This window comes from Verruconis gallopava, assembly GCF_000836295.1.
Source record: "Verruconis gallopava strain CBS 43764 unplaced genomic scaffold supercont1.26, whole genome shotgun sequence".
NCBI lineage: Eukaryota > Fungi > Ascomycota > Dothideomycetes > Venturiales > Sympoventuriaceae > Verruconis > Verruconis gallopava.
The window spans coordinates 104,337-127,681 of NW_015622162.1; the positions used below are offsets into that span (position 1 = coordinate 104,337).

Sequence of the window (23,345 nt, forward strand, 5' to 3'; positions counted from 1 at the left end):
GGCGGGGCCGGGGGGTGGGGGGGGGGGGGGGGTAGACCCACCAGAGGCAAGGCCTGGAAAAACACCGCGCCACCGATCCTCGATTTCTAATGCGACGGCGCGCGCGCGTCGGATCTTCCAACGGCGGCGGGTGCAGATCGCGACAGCGCGAACTCTAATCGTCCGCGGGGAACGGACCGACACGTGGGAAGCCGCCGAGAAGTCGCCCCGAAGAGGCTGGAAGAGAGGGGGGAAGGGAATACGGTGGGATCAGAGCGGATGCCGTCTGCATTGTCGCGAGCGGCGATGTGAAGCAGCGTGAGGGTCTTATGAAGTGGGTATCGAAGAATACGAGGGGGCTCAGAGGTTTGGCGAGAGCGCGGTGTCTGGGCGAGACGGGTTGCGAGCCAAAGGGATGGGCCCTGAACGGAGGGGAAGGGATCGCAGCTCGCGTGGGAGGGAAGGCCGAAGAGAAAGAATATAGGGGTAAAATAAGAAAGGAAGGAAAGAGAGAAAGTCGCAAGTGGCACAAATTTGACATTCGGTCGGTTAGCTATATACAATGGTGCGCGCATGGCATCCACGCAATCCTACAATCCCACAGTCCTACAGAACGACATGTTCTTCGTGGCCTCGTAATACGCAAGAGGAAGGAGACCAAGCGAGAGGGAAGAAAAAAGGGAGGGGAAGAATGGTAAAGAATAGCACGAGATCTTTGATGAGATGGCGTAGAGACGAGCCAATCCGTCCAGCACAGCTCTCCGTCGAGGCCTCTGCCCAAAACAACGCGTGCGTTGGAGAAGAAAAGAAAAAGCAGAAAGGAAAGAAATTCCCATTATGACAAAAAGTCAATGATATTCTCCGGTCGCTCACGTTGCGCTCTCGTTCAGTCGTCAAAATCATGCTTTCCATGCACAGAAGTCAGTACGCACGTCACGCCAATGAAATCAGGAGAAGCGTGGCGAGGGGAGGAAAAAGGCAACAGCTGCAACCCAAATCTCTCTCTCTCTCTCTCTCTTTTTTTTTTTTTCCGTCCTCGAATTCCTTTGGAATCGCTGACGTTTTGGTGTTCCAAGGGTCGTCCCCTGTGCTCTGGATTGGTTTCGCATTTCTGCGTGCCCAGGTTACCCGGCCACTCCGCCGCCCCCCTCAGGGAAGAAAAAAAGAGCTCCGCCATTGCCGCCGGACATATTCGCACGACGTAGGAACAAGGTTGCGAACCATGTGAAAAGAAAAAAATCTTGTCGTTACTCGTATCTTGTCTCGCGTTCGTCTTCCTCGGAAGAGACTGGCGATAAAGAGAGACTGGCTTCCTAAATGATGGCGTGGCGGTGGCTGCTACGGTGACTGTGGTGCGATCGGCGCGGGCTGTTGGAGTAGCGGGGGGAGCGCGACGACCGGTGTCGGGTCTCAACGACGGTGCGGCGCGTGTGGCGGTCGTACTCCGGTCTGTTGTGATGGCCGACCCAGATTGCCAAAAGCTAGCAAAGGACATTGGTCAGCAAGATCGAGTTGGAAAGGGCGAGTAAGCAAGAGGGGGAGGGCGACTCACGAAGGTGAAGAAGAAAAAGACGACGTTCATGACGCCAAAGGCAAAGCTGGCCTTAAGCATGGAACAGTTCTTGTGCTCGTCGTTGGCGAGGCCGTTGCCCGTCTGGCGGCCGACATAGCCAAAGGGCCCCAGGTTCAAGAAGATTGGGTTGTTCGAGACGAAGTTGCCGCAGTCTACGTCTGTGATGGCGCGCAACTCATACACGCCGGCGATGAGGGCGCCGAAGAAGAGGAGGTCAACAAAGGCGACGAAGCCGCCGCTGGAGCGGGCGCGGAAGTACAGAAAGAGGGTCCCCATGGCCCAGGCCAGCGCGAGAGTGGACACGATGAACAGGACGAGGACGAAGGTCGGGGTGAGCTGGTTATCTGGAGGCAGAAGAACAAAAGACGTTAGCGCAAGAGTCCACGGTCAGCACGTTGGGTGCGCGAGGGGGCTCTGCCACGGCAGCGAGCGTGTCTTACTTTTGGTGAAGCCATGGACGAACCAGGCGAGCATGCCGACTGGAGGAACCAAGGTGACGATCTCGCAGATGCGCCAGAAGCCGAAGAAGAGGCCGGGCAACATGGTTCAGGCAATGCGATGGGCCAGGCGACAAGACCGATGGCAAAAGCAACGCTTGCGACGGGAGGGAGCGGTGGTGAGGGGAGGCAGCGCAGAGCTTTTGTTTCTCTGCTGGTGGAGGTGGTACCAGATCGTGGTGGTGGTGGTGGTGGTGGTGGTGGGGGCAACGCGGTGTTTAGAGGAGCGCGGGAGGGAGCTGAAGCAGGCTGAGCGAGCTGACGGACGGCTAAGCAGAAGGAAGAAGAGACTGCAGAGACGAGCACGCAGAAACGGAGGGAGCAGAGACGAGCGCGTTTGAAAAAATTTTGCAGCGAGAAGGCGATCGGGAATGCGTTGTCACGGCGACAAGGAAGGCTGTGGTCTTTGTGTTCAGGATGTTCCTCGCGGGATGACGTTGCGGGCGCCCAGGGCTAAAAGTGAGGAGGCTGTCGGTGGGCCCCCGCGCAGAAAGCCGGTGGCTGATCTCGGAGGCGAGGTTGGGGAGGCGGGCAGCCTGAGACGGCGCAGAGGGCCTGCTGAGACAGTGCTGGGCGCGCACTCTCGGGCGGGCTGACCGAGCCCAGCACCCCCTAAACTCAGCCCAGCACCCCCTAAACTCAGCGCGGCACCCCCTAAACCCAGCGCGGCACCCGTCAAACTCAGCGCTGCACCCACTAGACTCATCCCAGCACCCACTAAACTCAACACCGCACCCACGGACCGGCGGCGTCTCTCCCACCCCCCTCCTGCTGGATGTCTCGTCGCGCGGGGCAACCGGCCCGGGCTCAAACCTCCCCCTCTCCCTCTGCTGCCCCAGCTGGGGTCTGACAACGGCGCTGCTTGCAGGGCTGTACTTTGCCAGCGCGTGTAGAGAAGAGCGTGGGCGAAGTCGTGCTCGGGCGTCGGCTGAGTGTCTGGCTATACAACCCGCATCTTGTGTCTCAGCGCATCTTGTGTTTGTGCGAGCCTGCGCTGCCTTCCGAGGGCGTGCTGAAGGCGTAACGTAATAGTCGAGCAAGGACTCGCACACTACGGACGCTCAATGGGCATCGACGTGGTTGCTGTTACCTAAGAACGGGCTCTCCTTGCGGTCGACGACGTTTCGCGTCGGAAGAATAAAGAGACTCGCTCTCTGCATGCTGTTGGCATCGTTCACTCCATCGCATCCGTGTCTTCCTTCTTCTCTATTTTTCTTCTCGTCGTCCACGCAAGCGTCTGCACAAGGCCGTGGTGAAGCACAATCGTGCAGAGACGTTGAGCTCCCTCATCGCGTGGCCTCGCCCATTCTTTTCACCGCCCACAAGGCAGCCAGTCCGTCAGCTCATTTACCTGTTTGATGTTGCTTTGGCCGCATTTGGGACGGCGAAAGATGCTGCTCGCTCGAACCTCTGCGTTCAGCAACAAAGACATGTCACGAAAGGCGCGGTGCAGCTGTGCGACGATAACGCAGACGCCACAGAGAGAAACGGCTCGATCAGAGAAACGCAGCACTGCGCGCAGAGAGCGAGAAGAAGGAATGAGAGGCCCCACGCTCTGGAATACGGGAACAGCGTCTCGTTGCTTTTGCGACGCGGCTCGTTCGCGTCCGCGCGAGACCGTCTGACCACGCACTCACACGCACCCTCACTCACTCCAGCAAATTCGTTCCCTTCTCCCGTCGGTCAGAGCCTCTTTGGAACCGTAATTATGGCTGGCCTAACGAAGACCTGACCTTTGACCGGGCATCCAGGGGACGTCCGGCTGATGCAACGCGCCGTGGGCATGCATAGCCTCGCCTCGTTCCTTGCTGGCTGGGCCCCGCGTTTTGACCGGCTCACAGGACGCTCGACTTTTGGACGGACGCCGCCCGTAACCGTCGAGGAAAGGAGACTGCGGAGAAAACTCTGCGGAGAACTACCATGGAAACTCGCCTGCAGAGCTTTGCTTACTATCGTCGGCCTCTGGCTGTGCGTAGCCGCGAATACCAGGCCTCCGATGCGTCGCCCGCCGTGGACGGGGGGACTGCCGCTGAATCACAAGCTGGCCGCATCGCAGCACCGTCGAAATGGCCGCCGAAGTCCCGTCCAAGAAAACGCAGTAATTCGTGCACCGGACGCGTGTCTGATTGGGCGCAACTTGTTATTACTTGTATTCTTCTTTGCGGCGCCGACCGTGGGAATCCCGCGCGTGGCACTGCCTATCACTCGCCGGCTTCTGGACTCTTGCCCTTTCTCTTTGCTTAAGCTTTCCACGGAGTCAAAACGCAAGCCCGCGTCTTCGCTTGGCCAGAAAGGAGAATGCGATTGATACCATCACAGTTACGAAAGCCGGTCGTACTACTGCCGCGAAGGAGCCGAAACCTATAGCGCCCCGCGTTGCTGGGAAGCAAAGGATCTTGTTGCCATCCCCGTCTCACCGCACAGGATCGCCTTCTGGAAGGCTTTTCTTTTCCATCTCTTTTTTTTTTCCATATTTTCTTTTTCTTGTTTTTTCTCTTTCCAATTCTCATTACTAGGCCCCGTTAATTTTCGTCGATAACCCCAGGGCCAAGAACCGCCTTCGATCGCGCACCAGCGGGTCTTATCTCGACACTAGGCCCATTTGCTTTTTCTTTCGCCCCTAGTGCTGCTCCCCTCTGCATGCACACCAGCGCTGGTGGCTTGCGACTGCCTCAGCCCGGTTACGGACCTCTACGCGTTTTGATTTCTTCGTCTGAAGAAACTGCTAGCTCGCATCACCATGGGGCTGCTTGCGTTTAGGAGAACTTTGTTTGGGCCCAGACCTGGATCGGGCTTTTGACAGCTTGCCGGCGGCTTCTCTTGTCCCTCACTCGCTGTGTCTGCCCCGTCCTCTCGCTCGGCTCGATCTCTCGAGGCTCAGGAGTAACACCGTATGAGACGAGACAAGAATGGACGACCGTTAGGCCAAGAGATCAAGTGTCCATCTTGACGCCGTGACAGGTGCGCCCGACATGTTATTTGCCTTGGGGCCGGATCCTCTCTGCCTATCCTTATATGCGCTGTTCTCCCCTGCGCCTGCGTCTCCTTCGTTATTTCAGTGTGGCTCTGTAGCGGCTCAACTCCACATATACAAACCATGTTCAGCTGAGAGAAAGGGAAAAGAAAGTGCAAGGCGCACATTGTCTTTTTTCAATTCGATTGACTCTCCTTTACAGACCGCTTTTCCCTTACTTTTTTTTCCCATCTTCTTGAGATGCACATGTATCGTGCAAGGCCGTCTTTTGCCCCCTGATAGACCTTGATTCGTCCTTTCTGAGCGCGTTGTTGCTCTCCCCCACAGCCTGTTGTTCTCTCCCCGCAGACCTAGCACTCGTTCAGCCTTAAAGATCGGCATTTTCGAAGGGGGAAGCAGTAGCCCTGAGCTTGAGAGATTGCTAACAGGGGGAACTTTGGCCCATCCGCTATCAGGACCCGCGGCGCAAACCCGAGTGTTTGGAGACGATAGTTGCATCGCTCCCGCACAGTATCTCTGCGTATTCGCGGGACACTGTGCTTCTGCTGGCGGGCCCCCCACCCTAGCACACGCACGCACAAACACGCAAACGCGCTGCCGGCATTGCACGCCGTATCGCGAAAGATTGGCGTCGTGGGCTGGCGAAACAAAACCAAACGGCTGGAGCGGACGGTCAGAGTGTACTGCTATCTTTTGGCCCAACAAAGCATTACGGTCCAGACGAGGTGCGCGACCGCACGCCCGTCAGCGAGGACTGACAGGGACCCCCAAGGCCCGAAAAGCGAGCTAGCCCAGGGCGGGTCGCGGCAAACTCAGCAGACTGCATGCGCAAACCAGCGTCGGCACGGTGCCTTTGCGAACAGCTCGACAATTCCCGGGTAGGTGAGCAAAAGGCCTTGTCTCCGAGGCTGCTTGCTCTGCTACCTTCCTAAACTTCAGCAAAATTTACGCCCTGCACCAGCACGAATCAAGGAGCCAGTCCGCTTATGTCGTAGGCTCACCGCACACGCGCGCACCCCACCAGACCCGCGCGCGGGAGGTCTCCGTCCACGAGCTACGACGCCAGAGCAGGAGCCTCGCCGAGCTACGCCGGCCTGGGAAGGACAACGGCATTCTCATCACCGTCTCCGTCGCGCAGGAGTCGGAGGGTATCCGCAATCTCGACGACCGCTCGTCTACCACCGCCTCGTCCACCACTGCCACCTCTCCGCCCACGTCTCCCTCCTGGCCCTTCAGCGAACTTCCCTGGGCAGATCCTCTCGGCCTACCCGCCCGTAGGCTGCCGCAAAATCTGCCGGGTTACTCTTGGTCCATTGGCTCCGCTGCGTCCGTCGACAACGTTGCCGAGAAGGTTAAGGTACCCCTTCTGAGAAGACCCTCGACCGGAAGGAGGAGATCAGAGAAAAGGAGGCCAGACGTATCGCCTGTTGCTGCGACTGCTGCCGGTACTGCAGGCAGGCAGTCGCTGCATTCTATACCAGAGAAAGCCGCACTCCGTCTTTCAGGAGCACCCGCTGTCGTCGCGCCATCTCCGGGCGTTCTCGTTTACGAGCTCACTCAACAGCTCTACGCCCCCGAACCGCTCGAGAATCCAGTCCCGCACTCCTTCAGCAAACCCGCGGGGAGGCCGACTGTGTCGTCCCGGCGTCAGCTGCCGGCGAGCTATCTGGTCAACATGGCATCGAGAGGCGCACGCGCGCGAAAGGTGACAGAGAAGAACATACACAAAGAGGAGAAGAAGAATTCCGAGAAGGAGCGGGCCGAGCGATTCGCACGCCTGCACTCACCAGCGGGGAACCTGAGCGCTTCGCGCCCGTTCTCGCCCACGGACAAGAGCCACGTAGCACCGTGGAACAAAGCCGCAACCCCCGTACAGCCGTCCAGCGCGTCCGTCACGTCCAGCGGTAGCAATGGCTCCACCTTCTCGTCCGTCATGGGTTCGCGCTTGTCCTCAGCCGACGAGCGCAAGAAGTATGCAGCCAAGGGCAAAACGACGTCGCATCCGCGCGGGCGGGGTGGCGGCGTACCTGTTAAGGTCAAGAACCTAGAGGAGACGCGCAGCAAGTCGAGCTTCTCCGCCAGCATTGAGGGCCGCTCCAACAAGTCTCGCTCGCACTCCGTCTCGTCAGACCATGCAAAACCTACGTATGAGAAGTCCTGGGCGAACACAAAGCTGTTTATCGGCGGCGGCCATTCCCCAAAGCCGTACGCGGGCTTCGAGCACGACGACGACATGTGGATGGCCGACGGTGACTGCCTGATCTTCTTCAGCGAGGAGACCAGCGAGGACGATCCCCGGCCCATGCTAAGGGTGCACAAGGGCGTGCTCGAGCAAGCCAAGTCAACTTTCATGATCAACCTGCTGCGGTACGGCGAGATCGTGCGCGAGGATGATGACACGCCGCCCAGCAGTGCGGGCCCCACGCCCTCGCAGTCGCAATGGCCGTTGACCACCAAGAGCCTTGGCCACCTGGACCAGGTGCTGTCAGAGAGCACGCAGAGGCTCGACCTCAGGTCGCCGCCTGTCTCACAGACGACCAGGTACAACCAAGACAGGGACACGTGGTCTACGTCTGATCAGACGCTGTTCTCTCCAGGAGACCGAGAACGGTCCCGAACGGGCCCAGGCGGCCAGCAGGCGCCGTCCAGCATCACGTTGCAGTCGCCTGCCGAGAGCCTGTACGGCGATCAGCACGACGACTCCGCTGTTGAGATCACTCACGAGATCTGGTTCCGAGCCCCGTCGCACATAAAGCGGCCGGATATCCAGAGACGGCATCACATGGCGACACGCAACTACATCGCTCTGCTATAGTACGTGGACTCTTTCGTTTCATCTTTTACATTTGTGTTTGCATGTTTCTGTACTTTTTGGTCTGAGCTAACTAGCGATTTTTTCTCTCTTCTCAAACAGTGGTCTTCCAATTATCGGTAATGACTTTTACGAGATGTTGTCCGACCTTCAAAACGTCATGGACACGTATTACGAGTTGAACGAGCCGTCGGAACGGTGGAACAGCGCGCAGGTCATTGTGCAGTACTTGACTCAGCGAAGACTCGACGACGTTCGAGGGAGCCTGACCAATGCTCTTGGTCTGCTGACTTGGTCGGAGCAGCCAAACGTGTTGTGGGACGCAGGCTACCTCGAGGCGTTCGTTCACTCCGTAGGTATGATGACGCAGGCTACCATGAAGACGAAAGAATACCGCAATCTGTCGCAGGTGACGCGGCACAAGCTGCAGATGGCGTACAACGGCTCGCAGCTGCGGCTCATCGAGGCGGAAGAGCGACTGGCCCGCTTCGACTTTCCAGAGATGTGGTATGTCGACGGCGTGGCGAACAACTCGCCGATACAGAAGAGCTTCGAGTCCTTCCGTGAGTTCCTCTTCGCCTTCTACGAGGAGGAGTACGGCAGCTGGCCACCTAGGAGCGAGGACCACCAAGGCCACTGGCTCAGCCGCGCCGTCATGACTCGCCTGCAGGCTGACTTTGGAGCCGTGTACAACTACTGGGTTGACCGAGACATCGTCTGGGACGGCAACGAGAGCAGATCAAGCAGGAAGTGGGAAATGGTCCCGAAGCGACTTCGCGCGGGTGGCTTCGAGGCCGACAGCCCTGGCTTTCCAATCACCGACATGCTGATCGGCTTTGACTCGAGCCAAAAGTACGACCACATCCCACACCCTTACCCCTTGCTGCCGGAAACAAGGTTGCCGAGCCCGAAGCTACAAAGCTCGCGCAAGAACCTGCTCAGCAAGTTCAGATCCAAGGATAAGGAGGCCATCCCGGATGTGAAGCAACAGTATCAGATGGCGCTCGCCTTTAACCAGGCCTCCAACATCAACAGACTGGGTACTACCTTTGAAGGTGAGATCAAGCAAAACACTTTCCCCCGTCTCTTAACATTCTCAGCGATACGCTGTACATATGTAGAACCTCCACGGATCGTCGTTCCTAAAGTAAGCGTGCTGACAAATGCCTTGAAGACAACAAACTGCTCGAATCGATTTCGACGTACGAGAAGTCGGCGACGACATCCACAATGACACCGTCCGAAGCTCGTCTTGGTCGTTGGGTCCTTCTCTACGGTATTCTTCAGGTGCTTTCTACCATCTCTGTTGACACAGTCGGACTTAAATACAAGGATAAGGTCCGTTATTACATTAACCCATCCCTTGAGGGATGCCCTCCCTGGCGCTCGCCAGACGCTGCACCTCTCATGATTGAAGCCTGCCAACAACGCAGCTACTGCTGGACTGCACCTCAAACCTGGACCGACTCGACGCGACGGCATTCTGGTCCAGGAGCACCGCCGGGCTACTCAAACCACCAGTATGAGCTGACGGAGCCGATGAACAACACCCCCGAGCCCGAGGCACACTCCAGCATGAGCATGCACCGTAACCCCTCCATTCTGCAGACGGCCATAAACGCCTCCACAGTCACCAACTCGTCCCGCGCCTCTAGCACCTCGCGCGGCCTCCTCTCACCCGAAAGCACGCGCGGGCCATCCCTGCACCCCGTGCGCAGTCCGCTCGCCAGCCCCAGCCTGATCAGCAGCCCGCTCGGCAGCGCACTCGTCGGTTTTCCGGACGAGAAGTCGGACTACGAACTGTCAGTAGAGCAAGAATCGCCCATGCTTGTCCCGCCCACCAGGAACCCGCGCCGCGTCAGCCCGGGGCCTTTGGACCGCGGGTCCGCGCCCATGAGCCCGTTGACGCTCGACGCCGTCACGAGCACAACCCCACCGATGTCGAGCCCGGTGCTGGTTGACCGCGATGATAGACCGCCTCAGTTGGGCGAGCTGTCGTTCTCCAGGAGTGAGGAGTCTTTCCACGCATAATACATGGCTCTTCAGTCTCTCCCCCTTTTTCAATAATTTCTTTCCAAAAAAAAAATTCCTTTGCTTCTCTAGACACGAAAGCGTATCTTAATTTCCTCACGCTTAGCGACTTGACATGGAATTGGATGAAACGAGGTCATAAAAATGATCCTATTTTGACACGGGGTAACGCGTGCACTATGCTTGTAAATTCGGCGAGCTTATATCCATTCTTGAACTGCGCAGCGGGATTCGTCTTGCCCTTGGCAATGCCCCGTCTTTTCGTTTCTTTTTTCCCCCCCCCCCCCCCCTAATATTCTCTCGCTTCATGGTTGAGTCGCGATCGTCATTTTTTGAACATTGTCTTGATACGCAATGTTCACGTTATCTGGATGGCTGGTCTTGAGCTAGTTCTATTTCAGGACGAGTGGTTTTCTTTTCGGCTCTGTATCATCGATTACAAAATGTCTCTGCGGACGCGGAGACCGTGGCCATAGCGAATTTAGAAGTGCCCTTGATGTCACCGACGTCTCTTAACATAAAGGGAGAATTGAAAAGGGAAACGACTATTTGGTTGAACCCGTCGCTCCGTCGCCGGCAAGCAGTTTTTAGAATTTTGCTCAAAGGTGGTATACACGATTCGATCTAGAACGCTGTTGTGGTGTTTTTTTTTTATTTTCCCCCTTCTCTCTTCTTCTTCTTCCTTCCGCTTTTCGCCCATCCGCACAAGAAACTGTCGTGCATTGGCTGCTCCGTCTGCATCTCGAACCGCGGACCGGCACTACGCCGGCTTCCCCCTGTTGTTCTCGCCGCCCTTGACGGTGCCCATCTCGCTCTTCTTGCCCTTGACCTCGGGGAAGTCGAAAGGCTTGCTCACGCCGCCCTCGAGCTTCTTCCACGCGCCCAGGTCGCGCTTCGTGTTCCACGTGAGCGGGCCCACCCAAGGCTGGACGTTCCAGCCGAGCTCGAGCGTGGCGTTGGCGCGCTCCGCGATCCTGCCCGTGTAGTCCGTGATGACGTACTTGGGCTTCTGGTTGCTCAGCTTGAGGATGCCCGGCCGCCGCGTGCCGCTGTACGTCAGGCCCGGCCGCGACACCACCTTCTTGTTGCCCCACTTGTCCGTCGTGTGCGAGGGCGGCGCCGCCGCCGCCGGGTGGATGTACTGGTTCTGGTGCCACGGCGCCAGCGGCGACGGCAGGATCGCGTCCCAGATGATGGCCTCGGACGGCGGAGCCGACGCGTTCGTCGACGGGTAGACGGCCTTGACGAACACGAACACCTGCTTCGTGTTCCAGTTGTAGAGGCTGGACAGGTCTGCGCGGCCAACCCGTGTTAGCTTTCGGTTGCCCTTTCTCATTTTTTTTTCCCTTCCTCTTCGTCTCTGCTGTCGCTCCGCGAGCCCCGATCGTCTTGCTAGGCCCTCGCCCCTCGACCTTTAGGAACCGAGAGGAAGGGCCAGCGCGGCCGTCGGTCGCCGTCGAAGGCACGTACCTGCGTCCAGATCGAAGCGCACATGCGCGTACTCCTCCTTCTTGGTGCTGTAGTAATGCGGTCTGCCCTTCGCGCTGTTGCCGGCCCGTCAGTCACACCCGTGCAAACGCCCGGCCCTCACGCCGCCCGGGGGAACGGCCAAAGGCGGGGAGACGTCAAGGAGAACACGTACACCTGCACGTTGCGCATCTTCAACGTCGCCGTGGGAGCCTGCGGCACCACGAAGGCCGACAGCGCGATGATGGCCGCTACCACGGTGGCCACCGTCGTGAAGTAGCCGAACACATTTTGCGCCCTCACGAGCGCCGAGTGCATCGCGACGGAGGGGGTTCTACGCGGTCGGCTGGATTGCGGGTTTGAAAAAATAAGGGAAAGAGGGTTTCGAGATGGGGCCTGAAAGCTGGATGCCCAGACGTTTGTTCTCTTTGCGATGTGGACACCTTTTGCTCAGCCCTATGGCGCACGCAGGGGCCACTGCATTGGTTGCTTTTTGGCGAGACGGGTAACCCTTTTACGTTCGCGTCCGATATAATGATGCCAACGTTAGCGCATGATCAGCTTGCGGGCATTATCTGATGGCTTCCCGCCATGGCTGCAATTATTCAGGCTGGTGACAAAACCTGGTCCAAACGTAGCGTACCAAAGACAATTGCTTGATATAATTGAGGTTCGATTGGGTTGGGTAGATCTCAGCTGCGTCGGAGGAGATCGCTTGATCCGTTTCGCGGACTATGCCAGCGGAATAAGGAATGAAAGCAAATCTTCCAAGTTTACTCAAAAGGAAAGGACTAGCAATTTCTTGGCCAACGTTCTACAACCCACTTTACAACACGTCACGAATTGGGAAAGTTCGAGCACGTCATTGGCGTTACTGGCGCTGCACTTCAGCAAGGGCGCTTCCCATGCAATTGCGAAACTTTGAGAACCACTTAGAGCTCTTTGGAAAACCATATCATCCTGTGCGATGTGGGTCGCTCGTCCTGAGACCTGACGGATGTTTTGTCTAGTCAACGCGCATTTCGATCATCGTCATCTCTACCGGTTGAGATGCGATGCAGTCATTCGCTTTAGAAGTACCTCTCTCAGCAGATGCGTGCTCTTGCGGTTCGGGACCGTAGGTTTCACACTGGCAAGAAGGGCAAGGCACGACGGTTGTGGAACAAGGTCATTGGAGTCGGCGGAAGATTCGCGGATTGACACGCTCAAAATGACCTCGAGGACTACCTTCCACAACGTAACTTGGCGACGGGAGCTGGAGCGTTACCTGAGAACACGGCCTGATCCCCGAACAAATCTACACACCAAGGGCGAAATTCCAAACCCTTCCCACGATACAACTGCTGCGAGCCAGATAGAGGTCGATTAGCGGCCCTGATTCACCACAAAATAGAGTCTTTATTGCCTTTCCAGCAGATAGCCAACCTCATATCGACTCGCCAAGCAGCAAAGGTAACATTAGACTCAGCTGCGAGACTCCTGCTAGAGCGGGCGTTCTCAAAGACCTTCATTGGACCAGATGCCGCCTGCAACCCATGGTAATTCACACGAGAGATACATAATGGGATAATATTTGCATGATCCTCCTGTCACGTTCTATTCACGACGATTCACAGCCTGCGCGACAAATGGACGAGGAAGCGGAAAGGACTGGATATGCCACTTACATTGGTAGTAAGCATGCACACTATGCGGGGATTGAGCCAGGTAGAATCCTATTGGTCGACTTTCCTGGGTAAGTTAAAGGTTGCTCATCGTCGCTTGAGCCGCAGTTTCGGTCGACCACAGAAATCTACATCAAAAGGGATAAATCCGTGTCTCAAGTATCATTATGCGACATGAGGAGGACAATGATTCGAAGCGAAGAATAATGACAGGCCGCCCGGAAGATAGGGCATGCGAATGACCAACTCGATCCTCTCGTTCGATGTGTGCTGTTTTATAAGGAGGCCAGGTGACGTACGGAACCGCGAAACAACCCTTTATTCCCATTGACAACATCATGTGCGACCTCAAGGGCAAAAACTCTGTGAATCCCTGTGTTTGAGTGCGCGAAAAATGATCTCAAAAACCATACCAAACCAAAATATGAAGGTCTAGCAACGCTCCAAGGCTAGACTTAGGACTTTATAGCACCTTTTTGACCTCTTCATGATGTAAAATTGATATGCAACTTCCCCAATGAAGATTAAATCCTGTGTCAAGCGCATAAATTCGCTCGCTCACAAAATACGCTGTGTCGTCAACTGAAAAAGCCCCCCGCCTCTCCCCCCTTCACGCACAAATACGAATAGGGATATCCGTAGCACGTTTCTTTGGACTCTCATCATTGTACAAGAAATAGTGCCAAAATGACCTCTGTGGTCTCAAAATTATAGCTTCTTGTCCAGCCTTTTCAGGAATCTGGTCACACTCTTCTCAATCTGTTCGAACTTGTGATCCAGCTTGCTGGGGTCCACAATCCCGCCGCCCTGCGCTCCCGGCCCAGCTTGTGCGGGTGTGCTGCTTCCCTCTGGAATATACAGCTGCTGATGCATGGGGTGGTGGATGCTTGTGGGGTTGAATGTGGTGCTCGCGCTTTGCATAGTCTGTGTCTGCTCGCCCGTGTTGTACATTTGGGACTGAGCGCTGCTTGGAGGAATGCCGAAGCCGGGAGATTGGAGGGATGCGAAACCAGGAGAGGCAGGTCCATTGGGCGCGGAAGTGGATGGGTATGAAGCATATTGCTGAACGGGCTGTTGAGTGGCGGCTGGCTGATAGGGATAAGTGTGCTGCCGTTGGATGCCTGGGGTGGGGGGTTCCTGGGTGTACATGGCTTTATTGTCCTGCAGGGTCGATGCAGCCAGCGGGGGACCAGCAAAGGTCTGCTGGTAAGGCGGTGGTGATTGCGGTGCGATCGAGCTCATGGTGCTGGCTCTATGGAGACCCGGGTGAGGAGAGCTCATGGAGGGCGCACCCCCCATGTACGACGTAGGCTGGGGTGCGAAACCACCCTGCGGTGGACCGGCAAATGAGGGGACTGGGTTATCGTGTTGTGCTGCTGCGAGACCGGTACCCGACTCCGCGTCTGGAGGAGGTGGAGTCTTCTCTCTGTGGACTCTGGTCTCTGGAGCCGCAGGTGCGGCCGGATTATAGCCCATGGGCGTGAAGTTGGTCGCGGGCGGCGATTGGGATGGGTGAACAGGCGCGGCGCTGACGCCGTTCGTGTGTGGAGCTTGAGACGGGAAACTCTGTGTGGTGCTCACACTGGCCGTCCGCTGCGGTTGTGTCGATATGGCTGCCTGTTCCAGCTGCTGGACCACCGGGCTCATGCTATTCCTGTGTTCGGAGTGTGTGGCACTCGGGGGCACGTCCGAGAGAACAAGCTGGCCAGGCTGAAGAACTCGTTTGAGTGAGTCTACTAGCAGTGAAGCGTCCTCCGCGGTCCACAAGTATATGTCCAAACTGTGAATCTTGTACATGTATTTGTTCTCGTTCCGTAGGTCGAAGGCGGGTAGATGCCATTGCGAGAGGTCGTTTTGAGGGGTTCCTTGTGTGTGGGTTGACACCGTGATTGTGAAGAGGTTTGGTTGTTTGTACGAGTACTCCACACGGGACATGTCGAGGTCTACAGTATACAGCATGAAACATCAGCACTTTTCCGATTTTCCGTTGTTAAGACAAGCATACACCCATTGAAGGCATCCTGATCCGCCGTTCCCGCATTATTTGCGATCTCGAGGCGGCCACGTTTGTTTAGCGCATCGTGGAAGAGATACAGGTACGATCTCCGGTCGAAGCGGTGGTGAGCCGGTTTAGAAGTAGGCGGGGCAAAATACGTATGTACATCAGCATAGCTGTACACAAGCGCAGTGTCAGCATGTCCTATAGCCCCTAATCGAATGTGCCTGATGGGACGTACAGCGTCAAAAGCGACACTTCACCCTGCTGGAGGGGCATCTTCCCAGCATGTGCGGGCGCACGTAGATCTGTCTCCCCAGCTCTTTTGCAAATAGTGTTACGTGATGGCCCGGACGCGCGACTATCACGACTTCGAAAAGCTGGGTGTGTGTGGGAGAGGGAGCCCAGTGCTTAGCAAGGCAGAATCCTTGAAGCAAAGTCTGTTCGCGATTATATAGAACGACGCAGCCAACGCTTAGGGGATCTGGATGCAATGGAATCTTAATATAACCCAAGCCTTGTCAGCTCACTGGGCGTGAACCCCTCGACGGCGCAAGCTACGGCGCTTAGCACCCACCAATCGGAGCACGCATGGCGTATTTCCCTTTTGGGCTTGCGGAAAAAGTACATGTCCACGACCACTGTAGACATGCTTCATACCCATCTCACGAGCAGGTTCCCATCCAACGACGACGACGACGACAACCACCGTCTCGAACCGGCAATTGATTTGATTATCGACCAGACTGGACAGGCGCAGGGGAGCAATCATTGCGCCGTGTCCGCTTGCATGACCACCACCGCGAGCATCCGAATAGCACAAACGCCGTAATCGTGCACGCTCATCCGCCCAACTTTTAAAAAAAAAAATTAGGCTACAATATGGTTTTTTCCAACCTGAGCAACGTCTGCTCGCATCTTCAAAATGCTTCGCGTGCCCGCCTTAGCCTAACCTCCATCCCGATGACCAAAATGCACCTCGCTCTGTGCCTCGCCTTGCAGAAGCAGGGCCTCATATCTACACTCCAAGTTGCTGGCCGAAAACCACCCACAGCCGAATTGGGGGAAGATATCACGCTGGAGTCACGGGAATCTCTCGAGAACGAGTTGGCAGAGCAACCCTGGTTGGGAATGGACTACCAGGCGGCCAGCAACGACGGCGTGGCAACCGCAGGCTTATCATTGCCCCCGGACGAAGTGCTGAGAAGCCAAGCGAGGAGCAAAACCCTGAGCGCGAGCGTATACAAATCCGTGGGCGTGCCCGTGAATCCGGCGCACAGGCGGATATGGCTCGGCCTCAAGTACTGGGACAATGAGCCGGTGCTACGATCCGTGCAGATGATTTCGAAACCGAAACGCAAGATCACTGCCAAAGTCGAGGAACTTCGGCGGCTGGTAGCCGGGAAGAAGGCGGGCATAATTCAGCCATTAGTGAACCCTGGAGAATGCATGTTTGTCAGCACAGACATCGGCATTCTGGAGGCTCGAGAGGCAATTGAGCGGAAGAGGGGGGGCTTGTTGCTGGTGAGGACAGGTTGAGTCTAGGACGAAGAAGAATAGAGGGAGGGAAGCAGGGCCAACAGGGAACTTGTACGAATACATCGAGGGAGAGACTAGAACATAGGAAGCGTGCCTGCATTTCTGGCGGAGTTTTTCTGATGCTACGGGAGCGCAAAAGCTCACCCCTCCGAGTTGTGTGAATTAAGACGGAAGTTTCACATTCATTTATACAGATAAGTCAAACTTCAAATCAATTCACACTCTGCACACAACCAATATTGCAATCACTGTCAATCTACCTCTCAGGTGCAAAATGAATCGATATTATCCTGCCAAATCTGTGCAGCAGCAACCCATCAATGTTGATGAGAGGTGAGGGAGCTGCACCAGTCAGCTTGTTCATCCATAGGTCACACAGCCGGTTGCAGCCGCATCCTTCGTAATCACGAAAACGTGTATCACTGTATGAAATTGCGCTCTCGCCCAGAGGAGGAGGGTTAGTCACCGGTAGAGCGAGATACGTATGTTCTTTTTCCACCCAAGTACACAACCATTTCAACTCCTCGTTTCCCCTTTGGCCAGCACCGCCTTCATCGTTCCAGTTATCATATTATTTGGCTTTTCCCCCTCCCACGCTTGTCCATTCGCAGCGACGGTCTGCGACGTTAGCCGAAGCGATCCCGACGTCGCTAAAGCAGGAAAGAAAGGTACAGGCACCAAGACTGAGGAGTTTTCCACATGAAGATCACTCCTCACCGTGTCGTCTTCATCATTCTCGCAGGCATCCTAGCTATCAGTGTCACTGTTGTCGACTCCTTCATCGCAAAGAAGCGGCGCGAGCGGCAGCAGAGAAAGAAACGTGAATTCGAGGAGCAGAAGCGGACGAAGCCGCAGCCAAGCGTAAGAAAAAAGCATTTTTGATTGAGGCGGTTCTTTTCGACGTGCAAAACACAAGACTTTTGACGGGAAACCGTTGCCGGCTGCGAACTTGGATGCGGAAAGACCGTCTAGACGTCTGAATAAGGCGCAACGCAGATCGGCTCAGTCACGCTGCAAGTGGGAGGATCGACGAGCTTGAAGGAACCATGCCCAAGAAAGGCCCCGTCGACCATCTCATCGGCGACAAAGAGGGTGGTGGCGTACATCCCGCCAAGTTTGTCGTCTGCCTCACGGTCTTTGTGCTAGGCTTCATCTACTCTTGCGTCGAATGCTTCGCTGCAGACCACCGGCGTGCTGGGCGGCGAAAGAAAAGAGACGAACATCGAGACGACGAGGACTGGAACGGCAAGGGTAAAGGTAGGGGTAAAGGATGAAGAGAAACACAGGCGATTTGGAGAAAGGCGACGACGGGGGCTGATGCAGACAGGCAGGTTTTTCTAGGTGTGGAATCTTCCATGATGCTCTGGACCATCTATATGAGGCCGGGGTAAAGTGATTTGTGGGGTTTATGCGTTCGAGATGGCGTGGAGACAAGATGTGTAATTGAAGTTTGATAGCACGACAATTAAGACATGACTCGAGCTCGGCAAGGCCGGGTCACTGCTACTCACGCACTGGCACATCTGTCAGCTTACAAGCGTACGCCAACAAAAAGGCCACGGCTTGCAAATACGCGTAACGCTAGAAAGCGACATCCCCCGCAACAAAACACTCTTTTTCTTTTTTGGGTCCCGAAAAGCCTTTGCACGTGGAGTTGTCCAAAGCTCACGTTTGGGGCTACGTCCCCCATCCGACGACCCACCTTCATATCCCGTCCCACATCCGTCGGCACATCGCAGATCACCGCCCGGGACTTTGATGGACAATTTGCGTGTCGACGCTCCGCCAGAGACGGAGGGAGAGAGAGAGAGAAAGAAAGAGGGAAAGACTGCCGCTCCCAGTCCCCGAAGGCCCTCAAGTTGTCCGCCGATGCCGTCTTGACCGTCGCTGCGACGCGCTGCATGGAGGAGGCAGCGAACGGAACACGCCGCAAGCAACGACTGGATGGCAGTCTGTGGGCGAGACGGGCAAGCTGAAATTCGGCGACGGGAAATCAGGTTGCAGGACCCGGTTCTGCCTCACGAGGCTCCTTTCTCTCATATCCATTTTTTCGCCATTCAAAGCCCGACACCGGATGTCAGACGGTGTGCCTCGTTTCCGCCTCGGCCGCGTGTGCGTCTGAAGCGGAAGAAGGACGAGGACGAAGGATGGCAACGACAATGAATGCCGTAAATCGTTGTGACGATGGAAGACGCGGACGACACCCGCTTTAGCCTGCCCACCTGCCACGCGCCGACTTTGGCTCTTCCTCCCCCTTCCCTCCCCTCCCCCCCCCGAAAAAACAAGCGAAGTGGGGAGGCCGGGGCAAAGCACCCCGGGGGAGAGACCAAGAAATAAAAAAAAAAAAGAAAAGCTTGTGTTCGTTGCTTATCTCAGAGCCGCATACTAGATAATCAAGCCAGCAGGCGAAACGCCGGAGGCATGCAATGATAATGCACCACCGCCCTGCCGCTTTGCGGCCTCGCGTCCGTCGTCCAACGGCCTCAGGCCATTCCTCGCAGTAAACAAACAGTGCTTGCTGATCCCGCCTTTTCTTTTTCTTCCCTTCCCTCCGGAGCCACCACGTCGTCGCGCTCTGCCCAGGGGGAAGAAAATTGGGGAAAACGGCAAAGGAAAGATGGCGGTTTGCTGGTTTCTGGGGGGGGGGGGGGGGGGGGAATGGATGGGTCCCTTCCTCTGGAAACCTCGGAGAAACCCCGTAATTTTGTGGAGTGTTGGGGGAGTTACGCCTGCGGCGACGCAGATCTAGTTCCAAGGGGAGGGTCTTGCGAGGGATCCACAAGAATGACGGGTAGTCGGGACAAAGCGTCAAATGTCGCTCGGTAGGAAAATCGGTAGTTCATTTTTTTTTTCCCAAGAAGGATGGCGAACGCAAGGTGCTCGTGCTTGGGACTATATGACGGCCGTGGTGTAGCTCGAATTTCGCGTCTACGTTTGATATTATTATTCTGCGGACCTCTTCGCTCTATAGGAGTCTACCGAATTTGCCTCCCACCACGCTGATTATATGCAGTGCTTCGAATAAAACAAAAATAAACAATAAGAACGTACACGTCCAATCTACAAAAGGCACTGCCCTTAAAGGCCTGCCGACGAGGCCTGAACAGCGGCAAGGATGAAGGACACGATCCGCCAGGACTTTGCCTCAGAGCCTTCTCTGTCGTCGTCCGTCGAAAAGGCCGAAAGCATTCGTCAGGAGCAAGCTCCGCCGGCAACAAGCGACCCTGAGAATGGCCTGGGACGGGTCGCCACGGTCAAGCCAGAGCTGACCAGCGCTCACAAGGACTATCTCATCCGGCGACATGGTACCCACGAGCTGGAGCCGATTCCCAGCATAGACCCCCAGGACCCGTACAACTGGCCGGACTGGAAGAAAAACGTGAACCTGTTCCTGATTGCGTTCCACGCCATGATGACGACGTTCATGGCCGCCGGCATCATCCCGGCATACGAGAACATCGCCCAAGACCTGGGCGTGTCGTTGCAGAAGACGTCATACCTCACGTCGGTGCAGATCGTCGTCTTAGGGTACGGGCCTCTTTTCTGGAAGCCCATCTCGACGCGCTACGGCCGTCGCCCTGTCTGGTTGATCTCGTGTCTTGGCTCGGGCATCTGCAGCGTTGGCTGCGCCGTCAGCCATTCTTACGGCGCCATGGCGGCCTGCCGGTGCCTGGTTGCCTTCTTCATCAGCCCGCCAGCTGCCATTGGCAGCGGCGTTGTCGTCGAAACATACTTCAAGAACCAGCGAGCTACCAAGATGGGCATTTGGACGCTGATGGTCACGCTCGGTCCGCCGGCGGGACCGTTCCTGATGGGCTTCGTTGCGTACCATGTCGGCTACCGCTGGATATATTGGATATTCGCAATCACCAACGCCGTGCAATTCGTCGCATATCTCTTCCTGTCACCAGAGACAAGGTATATGCGCACTGACGACCCCTCCACAACGGACGCGTCGGTTGCTGGCAAGTCGTCGTTCAAAAGCGCGTACTTCTCGTTTAGACGCATCGACCCTGCACCGTTCCGAGCCGTGGAGTTCATCGAGCCGCTCTTCCTGGGCAAACATGCCTCCGTTCTTCTGCCAACAATCGCATACTCGGTCGTGTTCGGCTTCACGTCCGTCTTCCTCACAGTCGAAATACCGCAGATCTTCTTGCCCTTGTACCATTTCAACGCCCAACAGCTCGGCCTGCAATTTCTCGGCATGATCATCGGCTCCGTCGTCGGCGAGCAGCTTGCAGGCCCGCTGAGCGACTGGTGGATGCACGCTGCGAGACGTCGCCAAGCCAAACGGAACGGAAGCAGCTGGGTCAGGCCTGAGTTTAGATTGTGGCTGAGCTACTTTGGCTACATGCTCGCCATGGTCGGCTTGATCGTGTTTGGTGTGCGGACAGCCCAGGCTAAGACCTGGAACGTAACCCCGATAGTCGGGATTGGCATCGCGGCAGCGGGCAACCAGATTGTTACGACCATTTGCATGACGTACATGGTCGACATGCACCAGAATCACTCGAGCAGCATCGGCGCGTTTGTCAACGTGGTGCGATCCACGTGGGGGTTTATTTGCCCGTTTTGGCTGCCAGACATGGTCTCAAGCATTGGGATCGGCGGAAGCGGAGGTCTGACTGCCGGCATCATCTTTGCGGCAAGCGTGTTGCCGACTGTGGTCGTGCAGATTCTCGAGGGCAGGCGTAAAGGTCGCCCAGCGGAAGTGGACGGTCGCGGAGACTAAGTGGAGAGTCATGATCTCAAACCGATCACAACGGCATTAGACAACGTTAAAAGGCTGTAAATCTATCTCTGTACCACTGAACATAGCTTGCTCGTATCTCATCCACGTGTGGTTACTCGCTGTGAAATCGACTGCTTTCGTCGGAAAGTAGCGTCGAGCATGCTTGCGCCCAACAGCTCAAGCAAATGCCGTTCCCTGTGCTCCAGCGCTCGACGGCCTTTCTTCTGGAAGATCCTAGCGGCCGCCGCGCCGAACGCGGGCTCCAGTCTCTCGCAGTCCTCGATCATGTCTTGGTCTACTTCAACGGTCTGCCGATTGCCGTGCTTGATGTGGCCGGCGTTTACCAACTCCACGCAGAGATCTTCGAGAAGACCGATCCGACACATGAAAGCCGTCGTGGAGTCAGAGCCGCGATAGACCTGGATGTAGTTCTTGTGACTCGCCGTCTTGTCTCTGGCAAGATCATCGCTGATACGAATCGTCCACTGGAGTTCTTCGATAAGGCTTTCCGTGTCCACGGAGGGGTATTGCGGGCCGATGGGGAACCTGGTGTAACCCAGACGTCTCCTCCATATTTCGTTTCCCCACTTCGCGAGCACAATGCAGGGCACGAGGGGAGGATAGCCCTGCCACATGGTAGCCGTGACTATACCGCTCGGCGCGGACACCAAGGTTGCCAGTCCCATGATGAAGGAGTGAACCCGTATCGACTTCGTTCGCTTCTTTAGTCTAGCCTTGACCACCTCGTCTCGCAAGTTTCGGGTGCCAATGACAAAGTGACGGCGGGCGCGGCGAAACAGGTACGCGCTCCACAGCGTATTACCGACGCCCCAGACCGCGGACGGCGCGTTGCCGATGTATCCTGACAGCAGGTTGGACGCGTGGTAGATGCGCGGATTGGCGCCGGCGATCGCCAAGATCGTGCCCACGCCGACCACCAGGGCCGAAAAGCCCATGAAGACATCCATGGACAGCCGGTCGACGATTTCCTGTCCCAGTTCACGGCGGTTGACTTCGACCTTGACGTCCAGGGCGTAGCCGTCGACCGGTATCCCCTTCTCCTTGTCTCGCATGGCCGCCAGCAGCTCCGCCCGCTCCTTCCGCAGGACCTTTACGTTCTTCCAGGCCTTGAGCCCGTCCCGGAGCGCAAAGACCGAGATGATCAGGGCGGTGGCGCCGCCCAGGCCCATCAACACGGCTGCAAATGTGGGCACGGGGATCGTGTTCCACACGTTGGCGGCGAAGTCCAACGCGTTTGCGAACTCGAGGAAGCCGACCATGCCTGACAGGTTGTTGCGCAGCTTCTGCTCTGGAATGGGAACGTAGCGGTTCCGCCGTCCCTTCTGCAGGACGATCGAAGGGATGTGCGGCGTTGAGACGTGCTCGTCAGCGACCTTCTCGTCGACCCAGGTTACGGTGGTTACGGAGCGGTCAGCGGGGCCGACGGTGTCGCGGCTGGCGTGCTCGGTCCTCGCATCCTCGGCCTCTTGCATCGGCAACCTCTCTTCCACCTCCTCAGCACTTTCCGACTCGGCCTTCTGTTTGTCGGACGGGGCGGGCGACGGTTCTGACGGTTGTGACGGTTCGCTCGTGGCGGCTATATTTGCATCTTGTGAGGGAGGCTGCCTCGCCTCTGTGTCTTCAACAGCCCGACCAGGCTCGCTCTCCAGGTCTGATCCAATTGGCGTCGCATTCTGCGCGGGGTCCGTACCAGCGAAGCCCTCGAGTCTGCCTTGCTCGGCCATGGGTGACGTAGCGGCCTGCCCGAGGACATCGGACTCTAAACAAGAGAAAACGAGCGAGAGAAGATAGACAAAGCCAGAGGACACATTCGAGTAATTGGTTTTTGGCGGGGGCAGGGAGAAAGTAAGGGGGGGGAGAATGTAAGGGGAGGAGAAGGCACAAGAAGCAGCCTCAAGAGTGTTTTGAAGGGAAATAAAAAACGCCGCACAGCAGAAGCTGAATCATTGGCGTGGTAAAGGTATCATTGTCGGGGAAAACCACGACGCTGCTCGCGAAGCCGGGCCGGATGGTTCCTGGCGCCAGGAGTGGCCCCGGGCTCAGGCGTGTCTTAGGGGGTC

At 56.6% G+C, this 23,345-nt stretch overlaps 9 protein-coding genes across 9 annotated transcripts; 5 read left to right on the forward strand and 4 right to left on the reverse strand.

Annotated features, from left to right (window-relative positions):
* The first annotated feature begins 45 nt into the window (after positions 1-45).
* Positions 46-736, forward strand: PV09_06994 (uncharacterized protein). Its single transcript, XM_016360708.1, has one exon. It carries the CDS (start codon positions 309-311, stop codon positions 675-677), a length of 369 nt encoding a protein of 122 aa, XP_016211385.1. The 5' UTR covers positions 46-308; the 3' UTR covers positions 678-736.
* Positions 500-2,456, reverse strand: PV09_06995 (uncharacterized protein). The gene is made up of 3 exons (XM_016360709.1): positions 1,993-2,456; positions 1,532-1,896; positions 500-1,460 (listed from the first exon to the last, which is right to left on the reverse strand). The coding sequence occupies exons 1-3, from the start codon at positions 2,093-2,095 to the stop codon at positions 1,293-1,295; spliced, it is 636 nt and encodes a 211-aa protein (XP_016211386.1). The 5' UTR covers positions 2,096-2,456; the 3' UTR covers positions 500-1,292.
* Positions 2,457-3,235: 779 nt separating this feature from the next.
* On the forward strand, positions 3,236-10,142 carry PV09_06996 (uncharacterized protein). Its single transcript, XM_016360710.1, has 3 exons — positions 3,236-7,837; positions 7,938-8,890; positions 9,010-10,142. Exons 1-3 carry the CDS (start codon positions 6,699-6,701, stop codon positions 9,864-9,866), a joined length of 2,949 nt encoding a protein of 982 aa, XP_016211387.1. The 5' UTR covers positions 3,236-6,698; the 3' UTR covers positions 9,867-10,142.
* Positions 10,143-10,412: 270 nt separating this feature from the next.
* PV09_06997 (uncharacterized protein) lies at positions 10,413-11,729 on the reverse strand. The gene is made up of 3 exons (XM_016360711.1): positions 11,509-11,729; positions 11,337-11,410; positions 10,413-11,159 (listed from the first exon to the last, which is right to left on the reverse strand). Exons 1-3 carry the CDS (start codon positions 11,649-11,651, stop codon positions 10,627-10,629), a joined length of 750 nt encoding a protein of 249 aa, XP_016211388.1. The 5' UTR covers positions 11,652-11,729; the 3' UTR covers positions 10,413-10,626.
* Positions 11,730-13,035: 1,306 nt separating this feature from the next.
* On the reverse strand, positions 13,036-15,482 carry PV09_06998 (uncharacterized protein). The gene is made up of 3 exons (XM_016360712.1): positions 15,235-15,482; positions 15,003-15,169; positions 13,036-14,940 (listed from the first exon to the last, which is right to left on the reverse strand). The coding sequence occupies exons 1-3, from the start codon at positions 15,270-15,272 to the stop codon at positions 13,706-13,708; spliced, it is 1,440 nt and encodes a 479-aa protein (XP_016211389.1). The 5' UTR covers positions 15,273-15,482; the 3' UTR covers positions 13,036-13,705.
* A 122-nt stretch (positions 15,483-15,604) lies between these two features.
* PV09_06999 (uncharacterized protein) lies at positions 15,605-16,771 on the forward strand. Its single transcript, XM_016360713.1, has one exon. The coding sequence runs from the start codon at positions 15,876-15,878 to the stop codon at positions 16,530-16,532; it is 657 nt and encodes a 218-aa protein (XP_016211390.1). The 5' UTR covers positions 15,605-15,875; the 3' UTR covers positions 16,533-16,771.
* Positions 16,772-17,578: 807 nt separating this feature from the next.
* Positions 17,579-17,806, forward strand: PV09_07000 (uncharacterized protein; the record flags this gene model as incomplete). The annotated part of the gene is made up of 1 exon (XM_016360714.1): positions 17,579-17,806. One exon carries the CDS (start codon positions 17,579-17,581, stop codon positions 17,804-17,806), a length of 228 nt encoding a protein of 75 aa, XP_016211391.1.
* A 1,408-nt stretch (positions 17,807-19,214) lies between these two features.
* On the reverse strand, positions 19,215-23,340 carry PV09_07001 (uncharacterized protein). The gene has a single exon (XM_016360715.1). The coding sequence runs from the start codon at positions 23,007-23,009 to the stop codon at positions 21,363-21,365; it is 1,647 nt and encodes a 548-aa protein (XP_016211392.1). The 5' UTR covers positions 23,010-23,340; the 3' UTR covers positions 19,215-21,362.
* On the forward strand, positions 19,551-21,264 carry PV09_07002 (uncharacterized protein; the record flags this gene model as incomplete). Its single annotated transcript, XM_016360716.1, has 1 exon — positions 19,551-21,264. The coding sequence occupies exon 1, from the start codon at positions 19,648-19,650 to the stop codon at positions 21,262-21,264; it is 1,617 nt and encodes a 538-aa protein (XP_016211393.1). The 5' UTR covers positions 19,551-19,647.
* Positions 23,341-23,345: the final 5 nt, after the last annotated feature.

What these genes read in the sequence shown, in the direction of transcription:
- PV09_06994 (XM_016360708.1), top strand. Translation starts at nt 309, where the DNA reads ATGAAGTGGGTATCGAAGAATACGAGGGGGCTCAGAGGTTTGGCGAGA.
- PV09_06995 (XM_016360709.1), bottom strand. Translation starts at nt 2,095, where the DNA reads ATGTTGCCCGGCCTCTTCTTCGGCTTCTGGCGCATCTGCGAGATCGTC. An exon ending in CGTCCATGGCTTCACCAAAA is followed by an intron (nt 1,897 to 1,992) that starts GTAAGACACGCT and finishes TTCTGCCTCCAG; the next exon opens with ATAACCAGCTCACCCCGACC. An exon ending in TCTTTTTCTTCTTCACCTTC is followed by an intron (nt 1,461 to 1,531) that starts GTGAGTCGCCCT and finishes GTCCTTTGCTAG; the next exon opens with CTTTTGGCAATCTGGGTCGG.
- PV09_06996 (XM_016360710.1), top strand. Translation starts at nt 6,699, where the DNA reads ATGGCATCGAGAGGCGCACGCGCGCGAAAGGTGACAGAGAAGAACATA. An exon ending in AACTACATCGCTCTGCTATA is followed by an intron (nt 7,838 to 7,937) that starts GTACGTGGACTC and finishes CTTCTCAAACAG; the next exon opens with TGGTCTTCCAATTATCGGTA. An exon ending in ACTGGGTACTACCTTTGAAG is followed by an intron (nt 8,891 to 9,009) that starts GTGAGATCAAGC and finishes AATGCCTTGAAG; the next exon opens with ACAACAAACTGCTCGAATCG.
- PV09_06997 (XM_016360711.1), bottom strand. Translation starts at nt 11,651, where the DNA reads ATGCACTCGGCGCTCGTGAGGGCGCAAAATGTGTTCGGCTACTTCACG. An exon ending in AAGATGCGCAACGTGCAGGT is followed by an intron (nt 11,411 to 11,508) that starts GTACGTGTTCTC and finishes GGCCGGCAACAG; the next exon opens with CGCGAAGGGCAGACCGCATT. An exon ending in GCGCTTCGATCTGGACGCAG is followed by an intron (nt 11,160 to 11,336) that starts GTACGTGCCTTC and finishes TTGGCCGCGCAG; the next exon opens with ACCTGTCCAGCCTCTACAAC.
- PV09_06998 (XM_016360712.1), bottom strand. Translation starts at nt 15,272, where the DNA reads ATGCCCCTCCAGCAGGGTGAAGTGTCGCTTTTGACGCT. An exon ending in GAAGTGTCGCTTTTGACGCT is followed by an intron (nt 15,170 to 15,234) that starts GTACGTCCCATC and finishes GCTTGTGTACAG; the next exon opens with CTATGCTGATGTACATACGT. An exon ending in TCAGGATGCCTTCAATGGGT is followed by an intron (nt 14,941 to 15,002) that starts GTATGCTTGTCT and finishes TGTATACTGTAG; the next exon opens with ACCTCGACATGTCCCGTGTG.
- PV09_06999 (XM_016360713.1), top strand. Translation starts at nt 15,876, where the DNA reads ATGGTTTTTTCCAACCTGAGCAACGTCTGCTCGCATCTTCAAAATGCT.
- PV09_07001 (XM_016360715.1), bottom strand. Translation starts at nt 23,009, where the DNA reads ATGGCCGAGCAAGGCAGACTCGAGGGCTTCGCTGGTACGGACCCCGCG.